Here is a 26,781-nt window from a genome sequence, read left to right on the forward strand (position 1 = left end):
CCTTGACTGGAATTGAACCTGGGACCCTTGAGTCCCCAGGCCGACGCCCTATCCGCTGAGCCAAACCGGTTAGGGCAGCACAGCTGAAGTTTTAAAAAGAACCAGGTGGACAGCTCTTTGCTTCCCGCCATACACCCAGCACAGCCACCCGGTCACCCAGGAGGTGGAGCCTCTGAAGGCCCGGGGAGCCTTTCCCGAGCAGCCGCCTCCACGTCCACTGCGGGGCCCGGGCACTCGGCTCCACTGCACACAGAGCCTTTCTCTTCGCTCTTTCTCTCCCTCAACCCCGATTTGCCTTCTTTCCCCAGCCTTTGCACTTGCTCCTCCGCTGCACAGAATCTTCAATTTGACGGAGAGCCATCATAATTAAGCACCAGGATTTTCTAGGTGGACAGCTGACGCTAACGTCATGGCCTCAATGTGTCTCCAGCTCCTTGCTTTCGTCCTGGCCTTCTGTGGGGTCTCTGGAGTGCTGGCTGCCACCCTGCTGCCCAACTGGATGGTGACGATGGACACGGGCTCCAACGTCATCACGGCCATTGTCCAGCTCCAAGGGCTGTGGATGGACTGCACGTGCTACAGCACCGGCATGTTCAGCTGCACCCTCAAGTTCTCCGTTCTGACCCTCCCCACCCACGTGCAGGCTGCGCGCGCCACCATGATCCTGGCCTGCGTCCTGGCTGTTTCGGGGATCTGCACTTCCACGGTGGGGATGCAATGCATTCGCTTAGGAGGGGACAGAGAAAGCAAGAGCCACGCTTCCCTTGCTGGAGGCCTCTGCCTCATGTCTGCGGGGATCTCTGGTTTAATACCCACAGTGTGGTACACAAAGGAGATCGTCGCCAACTTTCTGGATCTGACAGTTCCAGAGAGCAACAAGCACGAGCCTGGAGGAGCCGTCTACATCGGATTCATCGCGGCCTTGCTGCTGTTGATCTCTGGCACGATTTTCTGCCTGAAAAAGGACCCAGAGGCGTGGCTCCCGCCACCCAAGCAGCAGCACACCCCCACTGCCAAGCCGGAGGGCAGCTCAGCTTACAACCTGAAGGACTATGTGTAAAGCAATGTGTAACCCACATGGAATTTTAGATGCCTGCTGGGACTTTTGTCTTTATTTTAGATATTTATATATACATACACACACACACACACACACACACACACACACACACACACACACCAGGATTATGCTTAACTTTCTCCACAAAGATTTTAAATACTTTAAAATTGGCAAGGTTATTTAAAATGCCAACAAACTCCCATGTACAACTATACCTGTTTTTTAAGATTGTTCTTCACCTGTTTTCATGGGTTATCTAAAACTTTATAATTTGAAGAGAGACTGATTATATTAATAAGGCAATTAATTGATAGCTTTTCTTCCTTTTTAAGATAACCTGTTGATACATTTTCTGAATTGGTACTTAACTGGGTTTTATAGAAGAATTAAATTGCCAAGCGTGAGAAGCACCTGGCCTGGTGTGAATCCAGGGACAGTCTGCGTTTACTGTCTGGGTGGCGACTCACAGGAACTTGCTTCTGTTTCCCAGTGGCACGGCACGGTGGCACATTAGGGACAGAAGAGCTGTCCACCTCTTTCAGACGTCGCCCAAGCAGTCACCCCAACTCTCCATCTACTGGGAACTCCCTGTCCCTTTTTTCATTTTAGAAAAGTATCTACATACATCTGTGAGAACCGACAAGGTGACATTCAAAGATGAGGCGGAACTAACGGAAGAACACTGGGAAAGACTACCACAGCAAAGCAAAACCAGACCAAACTCCACCCTCTGGGGCTTTGGACAGTAAGTAAAGCGAGTGATGACAGTAGTTTGTCTGAACAGGCTCCAGAAGGCCCTTGCCTGCTGCAGCTAGAGGCTTCTCCAGATGAAGTCATCCAGCCACAACTCACCCCATCTCCTCTACTCTCTCACTGGTTAGTATTTGGATGACAAAGGCTATTTTTAAGTTGTTATTTCATTCTCAAGCTTGACCCACATTAACAAAAACATCGTTGTTCTCTCATCATCGAGCTGTTTAAATGAGTTAATGCGATGTGCAAGTAATTTTTAAAGTATAAAGAATGCTTTTAAAAGTATAAGTTAAATTATCTTGAGTATTTCAAATATTTTAACAAGAAAATAAAAACTGAATTTTTGATATGCAAAAAAAAAAACATTGCAATGGTTGTTCCTTAATAACCTGTTAATTCAAGCTCAGTCACTGCTCACAAGATAATGGTAAATGGGGGAAAAGAACATTTCTTCGCATATAAATAATTCAGGGATGGGAAGAATACCTTTTATGTGAGTAAAAAATGTTCATTTGTTCATACAGAAGTAGAGACTAAAATATTTTATGCCTATTTTACTCGGTAGATCATCATTCTCTTCTCCTACAATGTCATCAGCTATTAATGGAACAGATCAATGAAAAGGCACTCCTTCATGTATGGATTAGAAAGGTAATCACTGAAATAGAAGTTTAAATGACTTTAAAGTATGCGTTCCTTCTGAATGGTCAACATATTTTCTAAACAAATATTTTAAAAATACTCCTAAAGAAAGAATATTTTAATGCAGATTAATGGGATAGGATTGCTTTGACACCTATATGGTTCTTTCATTTTGCTTAATGGCTTTATATGCAGTCTACATATCCAATAGTCCTATACTAAAAGTTTACTTTATATCCTATATAATAAAGAGCTCATATGCTAACTAGACCAAACAACAGAACGACTGTCTGGATGACCTTCCGGACAACTGTCCGGACAACCTCCTGGATGAAGCTGGGGCTGTGAGGTCCAGCCAAGGCTGTGAGGGGCTGTGAGGGGCTGTGAGGGCCGGCCGAGGCTGTGAGGGCCGGCCAAGGCTGTGAGGGGCTGCAAGGGCCTGCCGACGCTGCAAGGACCGGCCAAAGCTATGAGGGCAGAGCCCCTTGCATGAATTTCGTGCATCAGGCCTCTAGTACTCTATATAAGTGTATAAATACTTCAAAAATAATTTCTATTTATTTTTGGAATATTTTCTTCCTAAATACATACAGGAGTGTTTTGAACTCTCATAAAATAAGCCTTTTCATGCAAGTAATATTACCACACTAAGGTCTCTCCAAAAAGTGGAAAAAACATTCACGGTAAGTAAGGTTGATGTAACTTTAGCTAGTATTCTCTAATAGAAATCACACAAAAATACTGATTTCTTTTTTTGAGGATTGGATGACCATATACCTTACCTTCCATACTGAAATAATTTGAAGTGTAAAAAAGGATAACAATAATAATACCACCATGACCAGGGCAACATGGATAAATATCCAGTGGGCATTTGGTCATTCTAAATAAGGGGAGAGAAACTGGAGTGAAAATTGTGATTTTGATTCACATTGTGGTTTTTATGGTTCTGATTCAGGAGAGGTAAAGGAAAACTTCTGGCACAGTTTGCACATAAGATGAGATCCTAGAGATCATTTCCTCTGACACATCCTCAGAAGAGCAATGGATACCATTTAAATCCTAGTTCTGGTATAGTATGGAAAGCAACAGAAACTCACTTCCGGTTTGGGAACAAACGCCCGGCCTGGAATTGTGAAGACGTGCTGAACGCGGCAGAGGTACTGGGCCATCACAGACAGGCGACTGCGCTGCTTGCTCCCCGTATTGGCTGCAAGTCTCTAGGAAAGACAAAACGGAACTTAAGCAAATAACTAACCCAGTCGATCATAATCAAAACATAAACACTAACAGGAAATGTAAGAGTAACTCAAAGGACCCGTGAACTATGCTCAACCACATAGCACATTAGGAACATGCACAGTAAAGCTACAATGAGATAAAATTTCATATCCACAAAATGAACGAAATTTAAATGACACAAAAGAGAACCTGGGCGAATTTAGTGCCGGCGAGTATCTGGAGCAACAGGAACTCTCACCCTGCCTGTGGGAGGGAAACTGGTAAGCACTTTGGACCATAATTCGGTAACATGCATAGAAAAGCTGGTCAAGTCAACCCCCATGATCCTTTAGGTTTACCGTCAGGACTTTACCCCAGAGAACAGTGTCCACAGTTACACAGGAGATGTGTGTAAGAATGAATGTTCACTGCAGCATTATAGGTAACAGTAAAAAAAGCGGAAAGACAAAGGGCCATCGCAGGTGACTGTGTAAGTACATTGTGGTAATTTCGACAACAGTAAACTATTAAATAACAGTTAAAATGAACAGCAATGATTACCAAGATAGCTCCCAAAATAGAGTAAAAAATAATTAAGTGAAGAAAATATGTATATAAAAAATTCAAAAGATTACTTCTGAGTGTGTGTGTGTGTGTGTGTGTGTGTATCTGCAGTGCAAGAAAAAAACATGCACAGGAATGATGAATAGAAATTTTAACAAAGTATAACTCATAAAAGGAAAAGAAAGGAAATAGAAGAAGGCTCTAAACATATCTACATTATTTCTTAGAAAAAAAAAATAGGAAAAATGGTGATATGTTATGACTGGACAAAGCTGAGTCTTGGGAAAAAAATATTAGGCACAGGTGGCTCAGCTGTAGAAGCGTCGTCCTGTGCACCGAAGGGCTGGGGGTTCGAGTCCCAGTCAGGACACATACCTAGACTGGATTCGATCCTCAGTTGAGGCGTGTTTGGGAGGCAAGTGATCAATGTTTGTCTCTCACATCGATGCTTCTCTCTTTCTCCCTCCTTCCTCTCTCTAAAATTAATCAATAAAAACATGTCTTCGGGTGAGGATTAAAAAAAAAATTAGGTATACTTCTCTTTCTAAAATGCATCCTGCTTCTCTGGGCTCTGAGAGCTCACTAGACCAGTGATGGCGAACCTATGACACGCGTGTCAGAGGTGACGCGCGAACTCATTTTTTTTGGTTGATTTTTCTTTGTTAAATGGCATTTAAATACATAAAATAAATATCAAAAATATAAACCTTTGTTTTACTATGGTTGCAAATATCAAAACATCTCTATCTGTGACACGGCACCAGAGTTAAGTTAGGGTTTTTCAAAATGCTGACACGCCGAGCTCAGAAGGTTCGCCGTCACTGCCCTGGCCATGCTCCAGCTCTCCTGAGACACAGGTCACGTAAGGCAGTCCTGGGCCAGGGGCGAGGGCGGGAGCCTCACTGCGGAACAGCCGTGCTTGTAGAGTTGTGTTCACTGCGGGGCTTTCCCTTTCCCGCTTCACTGTCCCATGCCGACTCTAACAGCCCCTTTTACTTCGCCGCTTCTAACCTGCTGTGCGCATGAAAACAGCACAATTTGGCTTATATTTTGCCTTAAGCAAGAATAAAAATAGGTTTCAATCTGAGATGCTGAGAAAACTTCCTATGGGCTAAGTTAACTGTAGGCTTTGTAGCATCTGTTTTGTTATTCAGAAGCCACTCCTCATCTCATCCCTTTTTATTTTAAAATTTCTGGCTCTTGTCTGTATTTAGACAGTTGAGATTACTGGGAAGTTGAGTTTATGGCAAGTGATGACATACTACAGTATATCTGACAAAATAAACTCTTCCTGACTAAAATGTGAAACCAAAAAGTATACATATATTCTCAGCCAATATAAAAAATAGAGACAAAAAATGGAAGTACAGATTTAAGTCAAAAAGTAAGCTCAAATGGTCAAAAAAGAGAGCTTAATTTTTACCTCTGGGAAAAAATTCATTGAAAATACACTGTGCAAACTGGCACAATTCAAAGCAGTTGTATAAAACTAAAATCTACCATGAACATAATCACCAAATTAGAATATACGTAAGCCAAAAGAAATGCCCAGATTTTAAAAAGTATTATTTCATCCTGGATTTTCCTCCAATTTGTCACTTTACATCTGAAATGTATGTTTCCACAGATGAATTCAGAGATTTAAAAGTCACTTTAACCAAAAAGCAACCAGTGAGGCACAGAGGGGAAGCTAACTGGATATGGAGACACATTTGAGTGCCGTGTGTCCTCTCCTGCCAGGGGAGGGGCTGTCCTGACCCATAACGTGACCCACCCAACCTTTGCAGCCAATGCAGCTGTGGTGTGGAGACAAAACTTTGGGAACCACATGGCTCAATTTAGAAGAAAGCAGCACACGTACAGGAAAAATTCAAGCCACTGACCAAAGAGCTCGGCAAAGGGCTCGGTAAAAGCTAATGTAAGAGTTAAATGGTCAATCAACTGCTGGAACACGATTTGGTATTTCTGTGGTGTATGTATTACAGGTAAAGCTATGAAAATCCAAACTCCATTAGAAGACAGATGATTGCAACAGCAAAAGGCCAGGAAACCAAACCAGCTAATTTTTCACTAAAAGGAAATACCTAACCTTTGAGCTTTTAAAAGCATTCTGAGTCTAAGAAAAAAAAAAGGGTCAAAGAATTCACAAGGACAGTATTATTTTTTTCCCTTATTCATCTAAAAAAATTTTAAGTACAAGGAGAAAAAATTGGCTTATACTTGAGAAGTGAAACTACCACACATCAGGGACAGAGAGAACGACGTAATTAATGAAGAGGTGACTCCCTCCTGCTGCGGATGTGACCATTAACCAGCCAGGGTCCCCTGGAGATGGGAGGAGATGAAGAGGCGGATGCTGGACCCGGAAGGAAAGGATCAGAGGTCCAGCCACGTGGAAAAGTTGAACATCATGACTTCAGCAGGAAACAGGTGACCTGTGTTCAAGTTCAGCTTTCCCTGTAATGGGCTCATGACCTTTCGGAAAACATTAAATTGCTTGGAGCTTTGGTTTCATCATCTATAAAACGAGGTTAGGTGAGATTTGTTAAGGTATCATTTATTGCTACAGAGTCTGATTCTATTTTACGAGCTGTAGCTTTATAGTGTCTAAATGTCCCTTAATGTGTGTGGGCTGAATTCATACATTCAGACCTTGCAGTCTTAAAGAGAAAGAAGAGGACATGCTCATTTGTTTTGTAACTCACCAAACCAAGGCAAGCAAATGTTTAAAAGTGCTTTCTGGGGTAAAATACAAATTTTCAAAATACAAATTTGTCCAGAGCAAAGAGAGGGCATATAAGAAAATGATGCTATTATATTCTCCCACTGAAACTCTGACTTGCAGAATGCCAAAATCAGTCAGAGGACCAGCGTTGCCCGTACTTCTAAAGCATTTCTTAAATTATAGACTCACTATAAAGGCTTTTCAATATTCATACTAAAATTTAACCAAAATCAACTTTCTTTGTTAAAAAAATAATTGCATATGAAGTTGGAGCAGCACTATTATTAATAACCACAACTGACACTGAGTCACTGAAATCATCACTCCACCTCTTAGGCCTCTGTTCCTTTGCTCTTTCTCCCCAAAGAATTAAAGTACATGGTATTTTGCATCTCAATTGTGTTATTCAAGAGCAGAAATACCATAATAATCATGTCAGCTGAGAAAAAATATCCAAGGACAAATCCAAAGGTTGAGAAAACCAACACAGAAAACTATTAGCATGGCCTCAATTCAAACCAACCAACAGAAGAGACTTAACAGCTTTAAGAGCAGGAAGTGATGAAGACCTTAGGAAGTGGGGACGTCACCTTGGAGCTCCTAACAGACACACAAAGGTCTTATGTACATCTTTGTGATGGATTTTATGGCCAAATGCTCTAAGGCAAAGTCTCTCAGTCTCGGCCATTCTCGGGCTGCAGCACGGGGAGGAGGAACACACAGAGCCCAGAGATCTCCATGACATGAGCAGACAGGCTGGATATCCGGGACCACACACAGGGTGGAGACTAGGAGAGAGAGAGGAAGGAAGTGAGGGAGAGCTCCTGAGATAATGCTCTTCAAGTCTTAGGCTGAGCACAGATCTGTGAGTGCTTGAGGGTAACTAACTCCTCAAGGTGGGAGGCTGGAGAAAATACCATCGGAAAGCAGGACTAAAGGAATTCACAAAGCACTGGAAATAGTTTGCATCCCCAACAGCTGAAGTGGAGAGGCCTTGAATCCGCAGGGCACTGGGCAGATTTCTCAGAAAGGTCCTGACTTAGTTAGCCTCAGATTAATGGCTGCTGTGTGGTGAATTTGAAGGCACAGCAATTGGAATTAATTTTTTACATATGGCAAATTACTAATGTTTTTCCTAAGAGTTAACCAAATACACATGCATTTGCTAAATTATATCATTCTCTGCTGATGTATAATCTGATTGTTATCCTATACTAAGCTGCCTGATTCTGGGCCCTCTAACCTCGCCTTGGTCTGTCTCATGCTGGTGCTTTGATTATGATGATTATCAGAGTCTCACAGACATTGTGACACTCCATAGGCAAGTCTCTCAGCACTCTTCTTTCCCAAAATGCCTTACCCATTCTTACAGGTCAATTTCTCCACGTGATCCCTGGAACTTAACTACGTTTTGAGGTGTTATATAAACAACAATATATTTCTAAATATTTTTTACTTCTCTTTCCAATAATGATATATTTTATTTGCTTCAATCTCTACTGTATTTAGTGTCTTGTTTATTCATCACTAATTCAATCCTCAAGTCTCCTCAATGTTCATTATATGCAAACATGACAGATACTTTATGAAATTTCTGATCTGCTGTGATGTGGACTGAAGATTCCCTCCTCTCTAGTAGTGGGCCTTCCGTCCCGAGATTTCACACCACCTTTCTTCTGTGGCTCCAATCAGACCAGGGCTTACACAGGCTTCTGTCATTATGCCACAGGTTAAAGGTCAGTGAGGGCGACTTTTCAGTAAACGGTGCTAGGTTCACTGGGCTCATAGGATAACAGTACTAAAATTACTTTCTACTTCAACCATCCACAACAATCAACCCCAAAGCTTCTAGAAGGTAACATAGACAAATATCTTCATGACTTCAGGCTATAAAATAATTTCTTCAACAAGACACAAACAGCACTAACCATAAATTTAAAATTATGAATGTCAGTCCTTCAAGACACTGTAAAAAAAAAATAACATGCCACAGCGAAGAAGATCTGCAACACATTTAACTAATAAAGGACTAGTAAGGGGAATATGTCAGAACTCCTCCAAATCAATGAGAAAAAGACAAGCAACCCGACAGAAAACTCAGTAAAAGGCATGTACTTCACAAAAAAGAGCTTACCCAGAAGGCCAATAAACATGTAAAAATCATTAAGAACCAGCAAAGACAGAATAAACCACAATGACACACCATTCCCCCAGATAACCAAAAAAGTTCAAATTAGGCAAAAGCATGTACTGGCAAGGATACAGAGCAAATGAACCAGTGGGAATACAAACAGGCTCAGTGACTTTTGAAAACAATTTAGCATTATCTAGCAAGAGTAAGAATTTGTAGACCTTCCAATCCAGCATTTCTATGTGCTATGTGCTCTGCCTGACATATATATATATAGATGTTCATGACAGTTTTGCTTGTAATAACAAAATACTGAAACTATACAGGGTCTCCAAACAGGAGAATGGACAGGTAAATTATGACACAGTCGTAGTAGTATATATAATACTAGAAGCCCATTGCATGAAGATTCGTGCAATAGGCCTTCCTTCCCCTGGCCGCCGGCACCGGGTTTCCTCCGGCACCCGGGACCCAGGCCTTTGGTCCGGCCACAGCGGAGAAGCCAAGCCTCTTCAGTCTTCAGTCCGGCTGGAGCCTTCCATCTTTGCTCCATGCCTGCATATGCAAATTAACCACCATCTTTGTTGGGTTAATTAGCATACTCATCTGATTGGCTGGTGGACATAGCAGAGTGACACCAATTTGCATGTTTCTCTTTTATTAGTGTAGATACTATATAACAGTAATATGAATGAATCAGGGTAAAGAGGATACATGGGATAAACTTGCAGAGAATAATAAGTCCCAAATCCACAGTATTGACTACCTTTGCAGTAGGTGAAAGATAGGAGGTAAAGTCAGAATGAGGCATCCAAGAGAGTGTCAAAGATGATGGCAACTTCATTACTAAGCTGACTTGGGCGATGGGGACTCAGGTGATCTTTTTGTTAAGCCATACATATACATGAAATACTCTTTTGTATTTATATGTCAGAAGACAGCTTTTTAAAAATATGGACAGTCTGCAGATCCCCTCGCCTACCTTGTAGGTTTACTTTCTAGAGGGTGAACTTGGAACACAACTGCTGTGGGCATGCAGGCATGGCCAAGGCAGGGAGTTAAGTGAAAGTCTACATACTGAGTAGTGAGCCACCGACCCTCTTCCCTTTCTCAGCTCCATGTTGATTATAACCTTCTTCAGCTGTCATCGTATTCAGGTCAACAAATCAGTGATAACACGTCACATGCCAACCCCTATGTGTTAGTGCATCACTGCATCGCACAGGTCCCGCCTTTCTTTAGCTGAGCGGGGGCTGTTTCCTTTACTCACCGTACCGCCTTCTCAGCAGCCAGCATGTCATTCCTACTCTGCACGGAGAGCTGACAGCAGTGACATCTGCCGCCGCCACCACATGCTTAACTTTTGGTTGTGCTGTTGTAGGGTTTTTCTGTGTGTGTGTGTAATGGAGTATCAGCTTTAGAAAACACAGTCTGACATACAAATGCTGAACTTGGAATTTGATCACGTGGTAAAATAGCCAGAAAAAAATTAAAACTTACCTCCGCCACTTCCTTTTGGAAAGTCAACGTCATCTGGGTTCTGCCGTAAGCAAAAGGCCCCTCTCTCTGAGAAACATTTTCAAGCCACTTGATTATGAGTGGAGTTGACACATTAAAAGGCAGATTTCCAATAATATGTACATTTGGAGGATCTGGTTGGCAGGAGAAAAACCAACTTGAAATGATTTCATCAATATAGTTTGAATATAATTTTAATTAAGCGTAAAAGTCAAACTAAATACTAATAGCATCAAATAAAAATATATGAAAAATTATGGTTGAGTATATTCCATACCATTTATTCTTCAAAAGCAATGTTTTTTTTTTTGTTTTTTGCCCCCACAATCAGCTTTGAATTATTAAGGAAAAAAATTCTACCTAATTCGCATTCAGTCAGTCAGTGAAAGTCCTCAGATTTTTGGCTTCAGAAAAAGATACAATAAGAACTGCTGTGAGGTAAAAGAATCTGCTTTGGACATGAAGAGGTCAAGGTGCCTGTGGGCCCAAGGAACCTGCGGAGGGTCGGGTGCCCGGAAGCGGACACAGCCTGCAAGTGCCTGCGACACACAGGTGTCCGCCAGGGAGGGGTCATCCGGATGGATCTGTAGCAGGAGACGCCCGAGGAGAAAGAGCTCAGAAACAGGTGAGAGGAGGGAGAAAAAATAACCACCAGCAAAGGAGGTAGAGACAGCTCACAGCGATGTAAAGGGGAATCAGAGGGCATGGCCTCAGGGAAGGCAGGAGCAGCCACCTTCCAGAAGAGAGTCAGTAACAGTCAGAGGAACCAGGAGAACTGTCACAGGCGGGGGACACTGGGGAGGTCACGGCGGTGGGGCAGGCGCAGGCAGGTGCTGAGAAGAGCAGGGGGCGTCGGAAGGCGGAGAGGGCCAGCACCAAGCACTGCAGGAGCCTGGCCGCTAGATGGGGGGGTGGGGGGGGACCAAAATCGACCCTTCCTGTGTTCTACGGGGTTTTAAAGGCAAAAACCAGAAGCGCTGGAGCACAGAGGATCTCAGTAAACAGTGCCGTGAACGAGGAGTGCCTTGGTTGGTCACTGAGTGTGAGCACAATCGAAACGAAGGTAAAAGAAAGGCTGGGTGTGGCTTGGTTCACTGAAACCCTTCCTTTTTTACCATTTGGAAAAAGTAACACCTTATGGTCCATCTCATGTGCTATCATAAATATGACACGTTTATTTAAATAGAACCCAAAACATTTGAAAAATGGGACAAATAAATAAGAATTAAGAAAGTAATAGATTTTATATTTTGGAAGAAAGTAGAAAAGCAGAATAAATTACAATACATATTACCTATTAATTGTGTTTGGATAATTTTTAATATAAATATATAAGAACATTTGTAATATATAATAATGTAAGTATTTCTACCATAAATAACAACAAGAACAACAATCCAAAGTCACTTACCATCCTCCCACTGTCGTTTAAGACTTTCTGGAAAAGCCCTTTCGACCTTAAATGTCAACACATCTCCATGGACAATCCTCAGTTTCCCCGGTGCTGCATCAGAAAGCATCTAGTTCAGAAAGGTCAATAAAAAGGAGCTCATACACTTTGTCAAATACTGGAACTATTTTTTTACTTCAAATCTATGCATTATTAAATCGATCTGAAGGCCAAAGACTAAGCGTGACTGTTACTGAACTCAAGTTCCTCGTATCAACTGCAATAAACTACGTGGCATCTCACTTTTAACGTATCAATGACGGGACGGCAACAGATTAGAGTATAAAAACAGCTTACCATTTAACATCTAGTAACGAAATTTTGACTCTCAGAATGACTTGTATTTCTGTATAGATTTAGCAAAAACTCAACTCCTATCTGTAAGTTTTTAAGTTAGAAAGCATTTGTAATATATTTTTTAAAAATCTTTATTGTTTCAAGTATTACATATGTCCCTTTTACTCCCCCACCGACCTCCTCTAGCCCAGCCCCACCTCTCACCCCAGGCCTTCACCACCCTATTGCCTGTGTCCATGGGTTATGCATAATGCATAATGCATACAAGTTCTCTGGTTGATCTCTTTCCACTCACCCACCCTCCCCTGCCTTCTCTCTGAAATTCGACAGTCTGTTCCATGCTTCTATGTCTCTTGATCTATTTTGTTCACTAGATTCCACATATGAGTGAGATCATGTGATACTTGTCTTTCTCTGACTGGCTTATTTCACTTAGCATAAAACTCCCCAGGTCCCTCCAGGCTATTGCAAATGGCAAGAGTTCTTTCTTTTTTACAGCTGCATAGTATTCCACTGTGTAGATCAGTGATGGCGAACCTTTTGAGCTTGGCGTGACAGCATTTAGAAAACCCTAACTTAACTCTGGTGACGTGTCACATATAGAAATTTTTTGATATTTGCAACCATAGTAAAACAAAGGTTTATATTTTTGATATTTATTTTATATATTTAAATGTCATTTAACAAACAAAAATCAACCAAAAAAATGAGTTCGCCTGTCACCTCTGACATGCGTGTCATAGGTTTGCCATCACTGGTGTAGATGTACCACAGCTTTTGTATCCACTCATTTGCTCATGGACACTTGAGCTGTTTCCAAATCTTAGCTGTTGTAAATTGTGCTGCTATGAACATAGGGGTGTATATATCCTTTCTGATTGGTGTTTCTGATTTCTTATGATATATTCCTAAAAGTGTGATCACTGGGTCAAATGGGAGTTCCATTTTTAAATTTTTGAGGAAACTCTATACTGTTTTCCACAGTGGCTGCACCAGTCTGCATTCCCACTAGCAGCTTATAACACATCCTTGCCAGCACTTGTTGATTTGTTGATGGTAGCCATTCTGACAGGTATGAGGTAGTACCTCACTGTCATTTTGATCTGCATCTCTTGGCTGATTAGTGACTTAGAGCATGTTTTCATATGTTTCTTGGCTTTCTGTATGTCCATTTTGGAGAAATGTCTATTTAGGTCCTTTGCCCAGTTTTTTATTGAATTTTTGTCTTTTTTTGTTAAGTTGTATGAGTTCCCTGTAAATTTTGGAGGGTAACCCCTTATTGGATGTATCATTGGCAAATATGTTCTCCCATGCAGTGGGCTCTCTTGTTATTTTGTTGATGGTTTCTTTTGCTGTGCAGAAGCTTTTTATTTTGATGTAGTCCTATTTGTTTATTTCCTTAGTTTCCTTTGTCCTAGAAAATATATTGGTAAACTATTGCTATGAGAGATGTCTGAGATTTTGCTGCCTTACAGCTAAGCCATCTGTAAGTTCGTATCACGTTAAGTGCCTCTGTATCCAACACAAAACTTGATTCTTAAAGTTCTTGGTAAATAAAACCAGATGCAGCCCCTGAGCTTACAAAGTTTAAAATGCAGGAATGAACATAGTCAATGAGAACAAACATCGCTGAAGTGGATTACGAAGGAAGAGGTGATCCTCTTCCACATTAAGTCTCAGCTCAGGGAGCTCAGAGAACCTCAGCCCCAATTCAGGGAACTCTGGCCTTGAGCACCCCTTGGTCTTGCTTCTCTAGCTCAAGCCAAGCTAATTTTCTCCTAACTCTCTCCTTGCCTAGCCCAGGCAACTGACAGGAAGGATGAAAGAAGCATCACCAAAGCCAGTGAGAAGGCGCGGACCACCTCTGGGCCAAAACTGTGCCTTGCACATGCTTCTCTGTAGCTTAGATCACCCTGTATCACAATTGTGTGTCTGCAGGTTCTTCCCCTGTAACAATGCATGCTCCGGAAGGGCAGCACCTGTTTCTTTCTTTCTTTTTTTTTTAAATATATTTTTATTGATTTCAGAGAGGAAGGGAGAGAGCGAGACAGAAACATCAATGATGACAGAGAATCACTGATCGGCTGCCTCCTGCACGCCCCCGAATAGAGATCATGTGCCCTTGACTGGAATGGAGCCCGGGAACCTCCAGTGCAAAGGCGGATGCTCTATCCACTGAGCCAAACCAGCTAGGGCGCACCTGTTTCTTATCTACCGCAAGGTCCCCTGCAGCTACAACAGCACAGTGAGTACTTCTGAGGTACTTGATAAGTGGGTGACCAGATGGCATTCCGTTTTTTGTGACACTGGAAACTTCCTTGCCTAGCCTGCGAGATTTGGGGTTCCATAAATTTGTAAGGTCAATTCGCTGGCAAAGACCTATTTCACTGATAACAGACAGAATTACACAAGTAATGTTTCAGAAATACAGACTGAATTGCCTATATTGGTAAGAAGCTAAACATTTCAAGTTTGGGAATCAACTAGTTTAATATATTTAGCCATGGCACTTCAGCAAAAATGATGTGCACCTCTGATATTAAAATATATATGGATTATTTTAAATCACAATTTGTTAAAATTTAATTTGATGATTACCAGACACTAAATCTTAGAAAACGTAATAACCTCAATATACTATAAATAAAAAAGGAGATAGCTCTCTATGGAACAGGCTCTTACTGACAAAAACTGTGTATTTAATGATAGCATTTACTGTCACAGTGAAGAACATTAGAATTTTTCTATAATTGTGCTTCACATAATTAAAACAAAACAAATTAGCATACCAAAAACAAAGAGGCAGAACTAAAAGCCTACGTTTCACAACGTCAATATATAGAAAGTAGTTAAGTAATTAGTAATTAAGACTCAGACAAAACAAAACAATGCAAACTAGGCTCCTTGACATTAATTTACATGCTCTGATAACTCAACCATGTTTGAAATGTTCATTTTCCACACTGACACACTCAGCTGCATACCAGAAGCTGACGTAACACGTTTACCTTCCTTTCCTAGGTTCAATGTTGCATTCTATCAGGTATGTTTTGATTTCCCTTCAGGCTGAAGTCTCCTTCAATGACAACCCAAACCCTTCCATTCTTCACAAGGTCTACCTCCCCCATGACTACTTGGTAGCCTGCTCTTCCTCTTTCTCACTCCCTACTGCAGAAGTGATGAATGCTGGCGTTCACAGCTTTATGTGAAGGGTCTATGGGGGAGAAAGCTCACAAACTGAAATGGTATGACTCTAGACCAGTGGTTGGCAAACTGCGGCTCGCGAGCCACATGCGGCTCTTTGGTCCCTTGAGTGTGGCCACGAAGTTTCAATCGCCCCGTACATGTGTGCCCGCACGTGGTATTTTGTGGAAGAATCACACTCAAGGGGCCGCAGTTTGCCAACCGCTGCTCTAGACAATAGCCTGGCACACACCTGATGATAGTCAGCCATGACAGACTTTCTAACTAACTACTTCGAGAGAAGACTGTTTCATTATCATAATGTTTGGAAATGATGGAGGAGTGGGAAAGATCAGTCATAGCCCCTCAATGGTGCCTTACACTTCAGAACTCCAGAGGTCTTACCTCTGCATACGCTCCAGGCACAGCGGACTGAGTGCAGGCACTTGCTTACAGCCAAGTGCGTACCTTTACAGACATCCTCAAGTTGTTCCATCTAGTTTTCAATCCTAAATTCTTCCAATGAGAAGCTTGGAGCAAGCATGTCAAACTCAAAGCTAACACGGGCCAAATAAGCAAGGTTTAAGTTTATGTGGGCCGCAAAAAAAACCCAAAAGCTTCAATTTTCATAGAAACGTGTAGGTTTATTTCAATAGAGACAATGCTGAATATAAAGGGCTGAAATAAATGAGGAATCGTTAACATAAAATAACAGATCATTTTAATAAAAATTAGTATTTTTTTCTTGAACATTAACTTACCAGACACTGAACAACTGCACAAATTAATAAGCATAACGCAAGTAAACCTATTTTTCTTGTTCTCAGAAAGTGAAACATTTCCTGTTGGGCACACCAAACAAGTCAGTCCAAGACTAATAACATGGCATTCGGCTGCTAAAATATTTGCTGCTGGTATTAGTGGAGAGTAATGGTGCACCTGCGCATAAGGCATGTAAGGGAAATGAGTGCAGCACAATTATAATAATCAGTCATTAGGGAACGCTGTAGTTCGTTATTAATAATGCTATATAATAAAAGTGTAATATGCAAACTGAACTGTGGAATGACCACTAGGCGGGGGGGGGGGGGGGGGGGCTGGCAATCAGGCGGTGCTAGGCCAGCCAAGGAGTGTGCCCGGGGGGCAGAGGGAGGGAATGGCGATGGGGGGTGGAGGGGCAGCAACCAGTGGCACAGGAAGGGCGATGGGAGGGGCCAGCACCGTCCCCTGATTGCCGGACCAGTTGCCTCCTGCAGAGGGAGGCCAGATCAGATAGCGGCTTAGGCCATCAGTAGGACATCCCCAACTCTCGGACTGTGAGAGGGTGCAGGCCGGGCTGAGGGACCCTCCCCTCCCACCCCCTTCCCCACCAGTGCACCGACCTCTAGTTATGTAAAACAGGATATTGTAAAAATTAAGTTACAACTTTTATTAAAACATTTCTTACATACCGTTATATTGGCTGGGCCGCAAAAATATTTGTTGTGGGCTGCACAACAGGGTGCAAATTTGACACGCTTGGCTTAGAGTGAAAGGACTCTTTAAATCCTAGAGATGTTAGCTCTCATGACCAACTTACTGAATTACAGAATTCTGACTCTCTAGGGAAGTAATTATACCAAGTCTGCAGGAGAGAAAACGGTTTTCCTGGTGTTAGGTTTTGTAAGGGGGACGTGGCACACAATGGAGAGCAGAGCGCCTTTTCTAAAAGGAGGAAACAAAGGCAGAAGTATTCTGCGTGTGGCCACTAAAAACCTCTCCTCTGACGAGCCAAGGTCTTGTGCACACTTCCGGCAGGGAGTGGCTATGGCCCACCGAGGTACTTAGTTGGTGATCTAATTTGATGATGAAAGAATTTATGTAATTCTTGGAACTTGCGTACAATGATAAATTCCTTGAGAATAAAAAACTGTATCAAATAGCCATCTTGCACGTTTTATGCCACCCTCTCTTGGTGAGGGGCCTCTGGCAGCCAACACTGCCCGGTGGGCTAAGCACTGGTCACAGCTCAGCACCATGGCCTTCTTCCTGACACAGTGAGAACCCCCATGCTGTGAAATAGGGCTGGGCTAACTGTCAGGCAAACTATATGAGAATAAAAAAAAAACTATAATAGAGGATATGACAGGAGAAAATACAATTTTTATTCTTATATAGAATACATAGAAAAGACAAATGACATTTAAAAAAAATTCAAGACGCTACAATAGACTTTTTGAGGGTGAAGATTACAGCATGATTTCCAAAGGTCAGTTTGCTTTGCTTTTTAAACAGGACCAGAATACTTATAGTAGAAGCTCATTTACTCAGCCTCATGAAGGAATTAGATGTTTGACTTCCTACGTTTTCTATTCAACGAGCGTTTACTCCTTTAAGTGTTAATATTTCTTAAAAAGACATACATGGAAATCTTTATAAATTATGGCACAATTCTCTTCTTTAAGGCAAGTACACTGAACCCAATGTCACCCTTTTCTTGATGGCTTCTTCACTTCTGCCTGTAGAGCAATGGCCCCAATGGTTATGACCCTTATGACTGTGCTTTCCCCCCGTTTTTATATTTGCTTTTTATAGCTGTTCTGCCACAGTAATAACGGCTACTTCTTGCTGTTGTCAGAGGGTCTGCTTCGAGCACTGACCTCTATACCTTTAACCTGAGGCGCAGTGGACCAGGAAATCACTCTGCTGTAAGCTATCTTTGGTTTACTTGTTGTTTTTGTCTACGTTATGATTAATATGGCTATAGCTACATCAAGTAAGTTACATGTACAAAATATATAATCATCTCATAGCAGAACGTCAAGCAGTCTTCCCTTTTAAAAGTTTGGTAGAGATGAAAGAATTTCAACATTTTATCATCTCTGATTAAAAACAGCTCCTTCTGCCAGGATGACTATATTATATTTTATGTCCCTGTATAAGATGACGAGAAGGGGAGTAATTATAACAGCAACCACTGATTGGCTACTGCAATATATACCAGGCTCTTTACATAAATTCCTGTCTACTTTTGCAATAACCACCCAAGGTAGCTATTATTCCCAGATGAAAAAGCTGAAGCTAAAAAAGGTTCAACAATAAGCTCGAGGTCACAAAGCTAGTGATACACCTGAGATTTGAACACCAGCCTATTTGAGTCTCCATTTTGTGAACTTTCCACTTTGTCAAGTAGAAATAATCACTCTGTTTACCTGTTATAAAACCCAGAGATAATACTAACAATAACCACTGCCTTCCTATTTCCAAAATTCCACAAAATAAGCCTTTAATTTAAAGGAACTGCTTACCCTGGACAAGATGGACTGTAAGGGAGCAAATACACTCTTTTGCCTTAAATAAACCAAAACAGTTGAAACAACAATATGCAGACATTGGACATCAGAGAACACAGGAAAACCTGCAGATCCAAGAAGCTCAACGAACCCCACGAACAAGAAACATGAAGAAAATGACACCAAGGCACATCATGATGAAACTGCTCAAAACAGATAAAGAGAAAAATATAAAGGCCAGAGGAAAAAAGACAGAGGAGCAAAGATAAGGATGACAGATTTCTTGTTAGAAGCAACATATGAAGACAGGGGAACAAAACCTTACGAGTAGTGAAAGGATGCTGCCAGGATGTGTTTCAAAAAATGAAGACAAAACAAAACACTTTTCAGACATATAAATGCCGATAGATATACTACAAACAGATTTACACTATATGAAATGTTAAAGAAAATCTTTCTGGTAATAGGAAAATGATACTAGATGGAAATACACACAGAATAGTAATCTCTTTAACACAGAATTGACTTTTAAAAGAAAAATCACATTGTATGGTGAACTGTGTAACATATGGGGAAGTATGACAATGAGCATTCAAAGGAGAGAAGCAAGTAGACTACTGTAGGTTTGTATGCTAACACTTAAAGATACACTGGGATATGTCAAGACATATACCACACACCTTCAATAAAGCACCAAAATACCAAACAAAGCGCTGTAACTATATAATAACCTGGAAGAAAATGTAGGAGAAATTCTAAGCCCCACTGTTTACACAGCACTGAGGATTTTTTTAGTCCAAAGAAATAACATGACTTTTCTCCTATACCTCTTTCTAGATCAGCACCTCCTGATCAATCCTTAATTAACAGGGGTGTATAAAGCATGAGGTTAATCATTTAATTGATTAATTATATAAAAATTTTCACTAAATGCTTACTAAATATGAAGTATTCATTTAATTCTCACAACAGTCCTATGGGCAAAGTGACAGAGATTTAGGTACCCACCAAGGTCACACAACTAGTAAATGGTAGAGCCTGAGGTTGAACCCAGAGAATCTGACACTCGAGTCTGAGTTCTTCACCATACAACTGTCCTATAATGCTTTCACAGATTAGAGATGTTTTCCTCCTTTACAACATGTGGATACTGAGACCTACATAATCACCATGTTCTTTCCTCTAAGCTGCCTCTTGATAATATTATAAGAATTGAATTAAGCTACAAATGACATACTTTCAACTGGAAGACATTTTATAAATTATTACAATTTCTTTAAAAAGTAATTCTATTAGCTTAGAAGTCACTAAAATGGAATCCTTAAAATAGATCGCTCTCCTCCTGCTTGTACTCACTCGGTTTTATGATTAATTTAGTACTTCTAAAGGAAAGTGGTTTTACATATTGAAACATTCTTTACAGGAAAAAGAAGTCTATTTGATATTTTAGTATCCAACATTTCTTTTTAAGGCAAACTCCCTTCCTGCACACAAGGCACCACGAATCATGCTTCTTCTACAGCAACATATAAGTCAAATATACATTTTTTGCAAAGTAATTTACCTTGAAATTAACCTACTTATATTTAGAAAAAGGGCAGAAAACTTTTTGATAATGAATGCTACACAATTATTCACTTTCACTGTTAAACGACACACTTAGTCAGTTAATCGGATATATACACAGATAGTCAACCTTCTTATTTCCTGAGTGAGGCATTACTGAGCACCCGCTATGTGCCGGGCACTCACTCACACATGGTAGAGATGCAGCAAGAAACAGCAAACACTTAAGAACACAGAGATAGTGTCAGATGACGGCAAAGCTAATGAGACAATAAAGCAAGGTGGGTTAGGAGTGCGGGGACTTGTGGGGAGCACAGCTGAGATAAAAAGGGTGCAGTTGTTTTTGTAAAGCCTGTCTTCGAAGATCTTTAGTTGAAATCAGAGAGAATATGTGAATTAAGATGGGGACGGACAGAAATGTGATTCACCTCCCTGCCCAATGAGAAAGAACTGCATGTAATATTGGGTGAGATTGAGGGTTAAGAAGTCTCTTTAAGAGCCAAATATCAGAGGAGTATTCCCTATGTCCAAAAAGGGCTAGATGATTAAGCCTGAGAGATTATGTAGTGCTGTTCAGTTTCTTTTTCTCATCTTATGATCTCACCTAAAATAATATCCCCACTTCCACTTCCAATTGAGATACAGTTCTTAAAATAAGAAAGCAGCTCAAAGCAAAAATTCAATATTAAATTCCACATGTGATCAGGGAATATGTACCACATAATATCCACAAATGAACTTATAAGTCTGAAAACAATTCTGTCAATAAAGACTGGCAAAATTAGATCCAAGTAAATATCGGGAAATAGCAAAATAGTAAGAAAAAAAATCACTGTTTCTTTTAAAAATCAGATGCATGCACATACAGCCCTAGATTTTCAAATAAATTTTCTCAGAGTGTTCTGGCAGAAATTAAATATTTTCCCACTGATACACATACACGTAAGTATTAGAGTGCGCTAATTTAAAACCAACTGTTCCTCTGGTATGAAAATAATCATGCAGGTAATTTGACTATTCTATTGGACTCACCTTTAATAAACTGCTAAAGGCTCTTTAAAGTTTTAGTTTGGGGGAATCAAAGGCCCTTCAATCATTAAGTGTCCCGATCACTGGCCCTAACAGGATTGGCTCAGTGGATAGAGCATCAGCCTGCAGACTGAAGGGTCCCAGGTTCCATTCCATGTACCTTGGTTTCGGGCACATCCCCGGTTGGGGTGTGCAGGAGGCAGCTGATCGATGTTTCTCTCTCATCAATGTTTCTAACTCTCTATCCCTCTCCCTTCCTCTCTGTAAAATATATTTTTTAAAAAAGATCACTGTTTGCCAACGTTTTTAAAATGTATGTCCCTTCTTCTTACTATTTTTTTTAATCCTCACCTGAGACTATGTCTCTACTGATTTTTAGAGAGATAGGAAGGGACAGAGAGATGCAGGAGGGGGCCAGGGAGAGGGAGAGAGAAAATACCTGACCAGGGATGGAATATACAACCTAGGTATGTGCCCTGAGCAGGAATTAAACCTGCGACCTTTTTTGGTACATGGGACAATGCTCCAACCGAGCTATCTGGCCCTTTTAATTTTAAATCTGCACCTGCTTTCTTCACTTCCCACCTATTTGTTTTAATTCTTTCCTTGAAAAGATCAAAACAAGTTTATCCTCTCCCGCCAACCTTGATAGGCGGCTTTGAATTCCCTCACTCAAGGCTTCTCCTGTCTAGCTGAAAAGTGCCTAGTTCCTTCAAGTAATTCTCATGCAGTAACAGTACGGACTGTTTTGAAGACTGTTTTGAAGATGCACGTATCACTTCATTCACACCTCATCTTGAATCTATGCACAAAGTGGTACTACCCCATCCCTTCACTTTAAAAATGCTCTTCTATGAATGCCTAAGAGCTTCACTATTAGTCTCTCAGTTAAGCCAATGTCTTCTCCATCTTCTGCTTGTAGAGATAATTTTCTGAACTAAATGAAGCTCTCAGAGGTCATGCTGAGTCATTTTTACCATTACTTATCCTTATTTATTTTTCCAGGGATGGGCCATAACGCCCGCAGATACTAGATTTTTAGAAAGGTGACACAGAACAGTGAGTTTGTTTCGTGTTTTTATAATAGCAGGTTCATTCGATCCTGGTCAACGGACCACGTGAGGATGCGTTAGATATGCAGCCTTCTCGGCCTCCGGACAACGAATCAAATCTCTGGGATGGAGCCTGGGGACTGTAACCGATCGAATCCTCAGGGACGGTGGGGCTTAAGTCTTGGCCTAAAGATTTCAATTGGGTTTTTAAAAAGACACTAAGCATCTCACCTGCAGTCCAGGAAGGAAGCGACTGTCCTTCTCCACCACCAGAAGCTCAGCAATGCCGGCATTGAGAATGGATCTGGTGATTCCCCCTGGCCCGGGGCCTACTTCGTACACATACGCATTCGTCAGATTGCCAGCTTTCCTCACAATTTTATCTGGAGAAAAGAAAGTCTCAGTTATCTTGATTATCTTGGCAAATTTTAATGTATGGCATTAAAAAAATAATCAATACAAATTCTTATCAGCCACTACTTCATCAACTAATCCTTTTTATACAATATTAATGCCAATTATTTAACTCTCAACCTCAACCCACACACAGTGGCCATTCATCATTCTATCTCGTCACAGTTGAGAAGTACCAGTCCTTTAACAAAGAATAGGATTACCGTGTTCCTCCTCCAAACCAATCATTTCCTAGAAGAATGGGCTGGTTAAGCATGTACCACTTAACACCTGTTGAGCATCGGACATTGGAATGGACAAGACTAGTTTCACATTAGAATTTTCAATGTTGCTGTTTTAAGATCCAGAAGCAAAAAGTGCGGGCAGTCTCCATTTTCACCTCCAGATCTCTGGTTGCTGGACAATAGGGCACTGGCAACAAGTTCCTAGATCCTAAGACTTGCAGAAATTGGGGTTCTTGGTCGTTTTCAGTTAGAAGTTAAATTTAGCAGTGGAGGTTTTCAAGCTTTGCCAACATTCGAGTTGATACGGAAAAGTTAACATTTTAAAATATTAATCTACTTCTCTAAGTTAGCCGACCTTAAGAAATCATGGAAAAGCAGATTACTGGGGATTCAATGCAACTAATTATCACTCTGAAACACAACCGGCTGGTCTTACTGACTGAGCTACTAAAACCCAAGCAAGTGGGCCGCCTCGCAGTGTCGGCAATGTAGCCACTGAAAACAACCAGCGCTTCCTGGCAGTGTTCCGGGATACCGTCTAGTAGTCCCATTTTTGCGTCTGTTATTGAGAACTGACCTCTGTAGGCTTAGAGCGAGAAAGGCTCTCATCCATCGCAAAACAGCTTTGTCTATTACAGGTGCAGGCGGGGCTCAGCACCCGCTGGCCGTCTGTCTGGCACAGGTGCTTCCTATGCTTTCTCACCACAAATCCTCACTGTCCCACTTCAACTCCTCTGCGCTTTTCATCTCCCTCGCCTGTTGTATCTGAACAAGGTCATCTAGAAACCACGGGGAAGAGCAGGGGGCTCCAGCTCAGGGGTAAATTTCAAAGCCGATCCTGGCTCCGGTGCGGACCACTGCCTCCCAGAGGGAACAGAGGCGATCCATTGAGCACAGGCATGATGGAGTGAATTAATATTCTCTCTCTTAAAAGTGGAGAGCAGCGGCAGCTGGCAGGGCAGTGCCTTCTTCAAGTACAAATGCCATCACAGAGGCACAGGCGAGTCACTAGGCCTGGGTTCAGTCTTCTCTGCTCCCACTGAGCTTCTCACCTCAGACGAGTACCTTAATGTCCCTTCATTTGGGTTCCCATAGAAGAGAGGAGAGTATCTAGATTCTGGAATTTACTCCCGGGGGAGAATAAAAGGCTCAATGAGAAAAGACAAATGAAGAAATCTTTTAAAAATAATAAAGACCTACACTTTCGGTCCTGAGAAGGGTGCTTTATACCTAGAATGTGGCTAATGCCTGGCAGAAAAGGCTGATGCTGGTTACTGCCAGAGCCAAATAACTGTAGCGGTGGGTCTTATTTATTGTAGGACCTTCCTTCAATCAACGGATTAAAAAACTGAAGCAGAATTAAAGTATTTTACCCCAAGTCCTATTTACGTGTGGCAGAATAAAGGCTCCAAGCCCAAGAAATAGAACTTCTTAGTTGTACTTTGTGGACGGTACTTGATTGAACTGAAAAAGAACTTTTTGGGTGGGATGCACTGATCTTTTCGGCTTCTGAAGAGGGGCCAAAGAGAGTATCAAAACCTCAAAAACGGAATGTGCTCCGACAGTGACACCAGCGGACACGTGTCATCGGTCCCTGCAGCCTCGTCCTTTGGGAGGGAACATCCCTAGGAAATGGTGGTGGCTAAACGAATGTGCACACGTGCACAGCGCATGCAACTGTGCGCCGCACGGCTGACTCGCACTGCGCAGCGGGAGCGGGACATAAACTTACTAAAACCCCAGCCCCTCGCGGGCAGAGCTGGCCCTTTTCACTAGACTTCCGGCTCCAGCACCTGCAGGGCTTGTTCTCTATGCATTCCCCAAGGAGTCCTTGCGCCCTCGGGGACTTCTTAGATGCAACAAGTAAACGTTTGACACTCTTTTGCGACAAGTTACTGGTAAAAAATAAAAATAAAAAAAAACACACAAAAAAACTAACCCTGCACAAATCTAAACTCGGGTAACTTCGCGCGGAAAGGTAACCTAGCCGGCACGTGCAGCCCATTTCAGTGTCAACACAGCCGATTTCCACCGCCCACACCCGCCTGCCCCGGCACCGCCCCTGCTCCCCTCGGGGCTGCGTCGCCCGCCCGCCCGCAGAGCCCGCAAACGCCCGAGCGCGGGGGTCCGAGGCCACAACGCGTTGCTCGCGTCTGCGGGGCGCGGGGTCTTTTAGCAGCAAGTGGAGGAAGGGCCTGACTGCGGACCGCGTGTACGCCTGGGCCTGACCCCGGACACCCGCGCCCCGCGCCCCCACGGCGGGGGCAGCCATCCACCTGTCAGCCTCAAGTCCAGGAGGAAGTTCTGGGAGAGCTGCTTCGCCGCTTGCAGTTTGAACAACTTAATGATTTCTCGAATCGTGGGCAACGGCGGGAGACGGAAAGTGCCGAGCGCACCGGAGGCCGCCATGCGCCTCCGCGGGGCCGTCAGAGCCTCACGCGGACCTTCCCCCGCGGCTCCGGACGCTCCCGGCGGGGGAGGAGCCTGCAGGACTTTGGCCCGCCTCCGGGCTCACCTCATTGGTCGGCAGTATCCGGGCGGAACTGGAGCGCGGACAGGAAATCCGGGCGCTCTCAGCGCGCAGGCGCAGTGTGCAGCTAAAGGCGGTGCAGGTAGGGGTCCGCTGTTTTCCGCCTCTCCGGGGTGGGCGGGGCGTTGGCAGGGACGCGGAGGGGATGCGCGGATGCGTGGAGCTCAGCAAGCTGCCTGGGCTGACTGGACGTAGATGGACGTTCCTAATAGTTGCGGGGAAGCTGGTGATTAGAGATAAAACTGTTGGTTGCTAACAACTCTCTAGCCGGTTCGGCTCAGTGGGTAGCGTGTCGGTCCCGCGTTGGATTCTGGTCAAGGGCACGGGGTTGTGGACTTGATCCCCAGGACCCCCGTAGGGGGTCGTGTAGGAGGCAGCCAATGGATGATTCTCATCATTGATGTTTTTCTCTCTCCCCCTCTTTCTCTCTGAAATCAATAAAAAATATATTAAAAGACAACAACTCTGCCTTATGGTTAGATGTTTATAGGACCTCTGCACCACAGGGCGGATGGCAGGTTTCTAACTTGTCTCAGCCTTAGTTTTTCCATCTGTTAAGTGGACAGAATGTCTGCCTTAAAATTGTGAGCACTAAACGAAAGAGGTCGCTCAGAACCTCGCGCAATGCGTGGCATATGGTAAACCTGCAATCCAGGGCGGCTGTTGCTTCTATAATCACCCAGCAGGTGCATGCGCCCAGAGGGTTTAAAAAACTCAGCACGGTTTGCTAGGTGAGAAGTAGAATCAGCTCTTCCCCCCCCCCCCATATGTAATACCTTAAATCAATTAAAAAAATAAAAGAAGAGCTATATATCAGGAAAAAAAAATGTATACATCAAAGAGAAAAACTTCCTTGTATGAGACTTTAGGAAGTGTTTTTGTGTATAGTGAATATTTGTTTTTGAACTTTTACACTGAAGTAAGTAGAATAAGAATTACTAGCCTGAGTTTAGAGCAGAGGAAACAAAAACTCAGGTCATAACTTAATGAAATGTACAAAATCAGAAAATTGTGGGACCCAGATCCAATCTAAGCTTCCCGACTTGCATGACGGCTGCTCTTGGTATTAGTCTGCTTTGCATCAAGTCTTGGTTGCCACTCCTTGTTTACTTTCCCCAGTTTTCTTATTGCCCCTTCACGCTTCAAGTAT

The 26,781-nt window shown here is 42.4% G+C and overlaps 2 protein-coding genes across 2 annotated transcripts in view; one reads left to right on the forward strand and one right to left on the reverse strand.

Annotated features, from left to right (window-relative positions):
• TFB1M (transcription factor B1, mitochondrial) overlaps positions 1–25,555 on the reverse strand; it is a 37,567-nt gene extending 12,012 nt beyond the window's left edge. Inside the window, exons 1-5 of the mRNA XM_081093682.1 lie at positions 25,378–25,555; positions 22,695–22,846; positions 12,026–12,134; positions 10,597–10,748; positions 3,556–3,675 (exon numbers count right to left, since the gene is read on the reverse strand). Of these exons, the coding sequence (XP_080949808.1) occupies positions 3,556–3,675; positions 10,597–10,748; positions 12,026–12,134; positions 22,695–22,846; positions 25,378–25,510 (666 nt within the window). The 5' untranslated portion in view covers positions 25,511–25,555. The remainder of the gene's footprint in view (positions 1–3,555; positions 3,676–10,596; positions 10,749–12,025; positions 12,135–22,694; positions 22,847–25,377) is intronic.
• Positions 410–1,060, forward strand: CLDN20 (claudin 20; the record flags this gene model as incomplete). Its single annotated transcript, XM_081093683.1, has 1 exon — positions 410–1,060. One exon carries the CDS (start codon positions 410–412, stop codon positions 1,058–1,060), a length of 651 nt encoding a protein of 216 aa, XP_080949809.1.
• Positions 25,556–26,781: the final 1,226 nt, after the last annotated feature.

This window comes from Myotis nattereri (genome assembly GCF_964212035.1).
Source record: "Myotis nattereri genome assembly, chromosome: 6".
Classification (NCBI taxonomy): domain Eukaryota; kingdom Metazoa; phylum Chordata; class Mammalia; order Chiroptera; family Vespertilionidae; genus Myotis; species Myotis nattereri.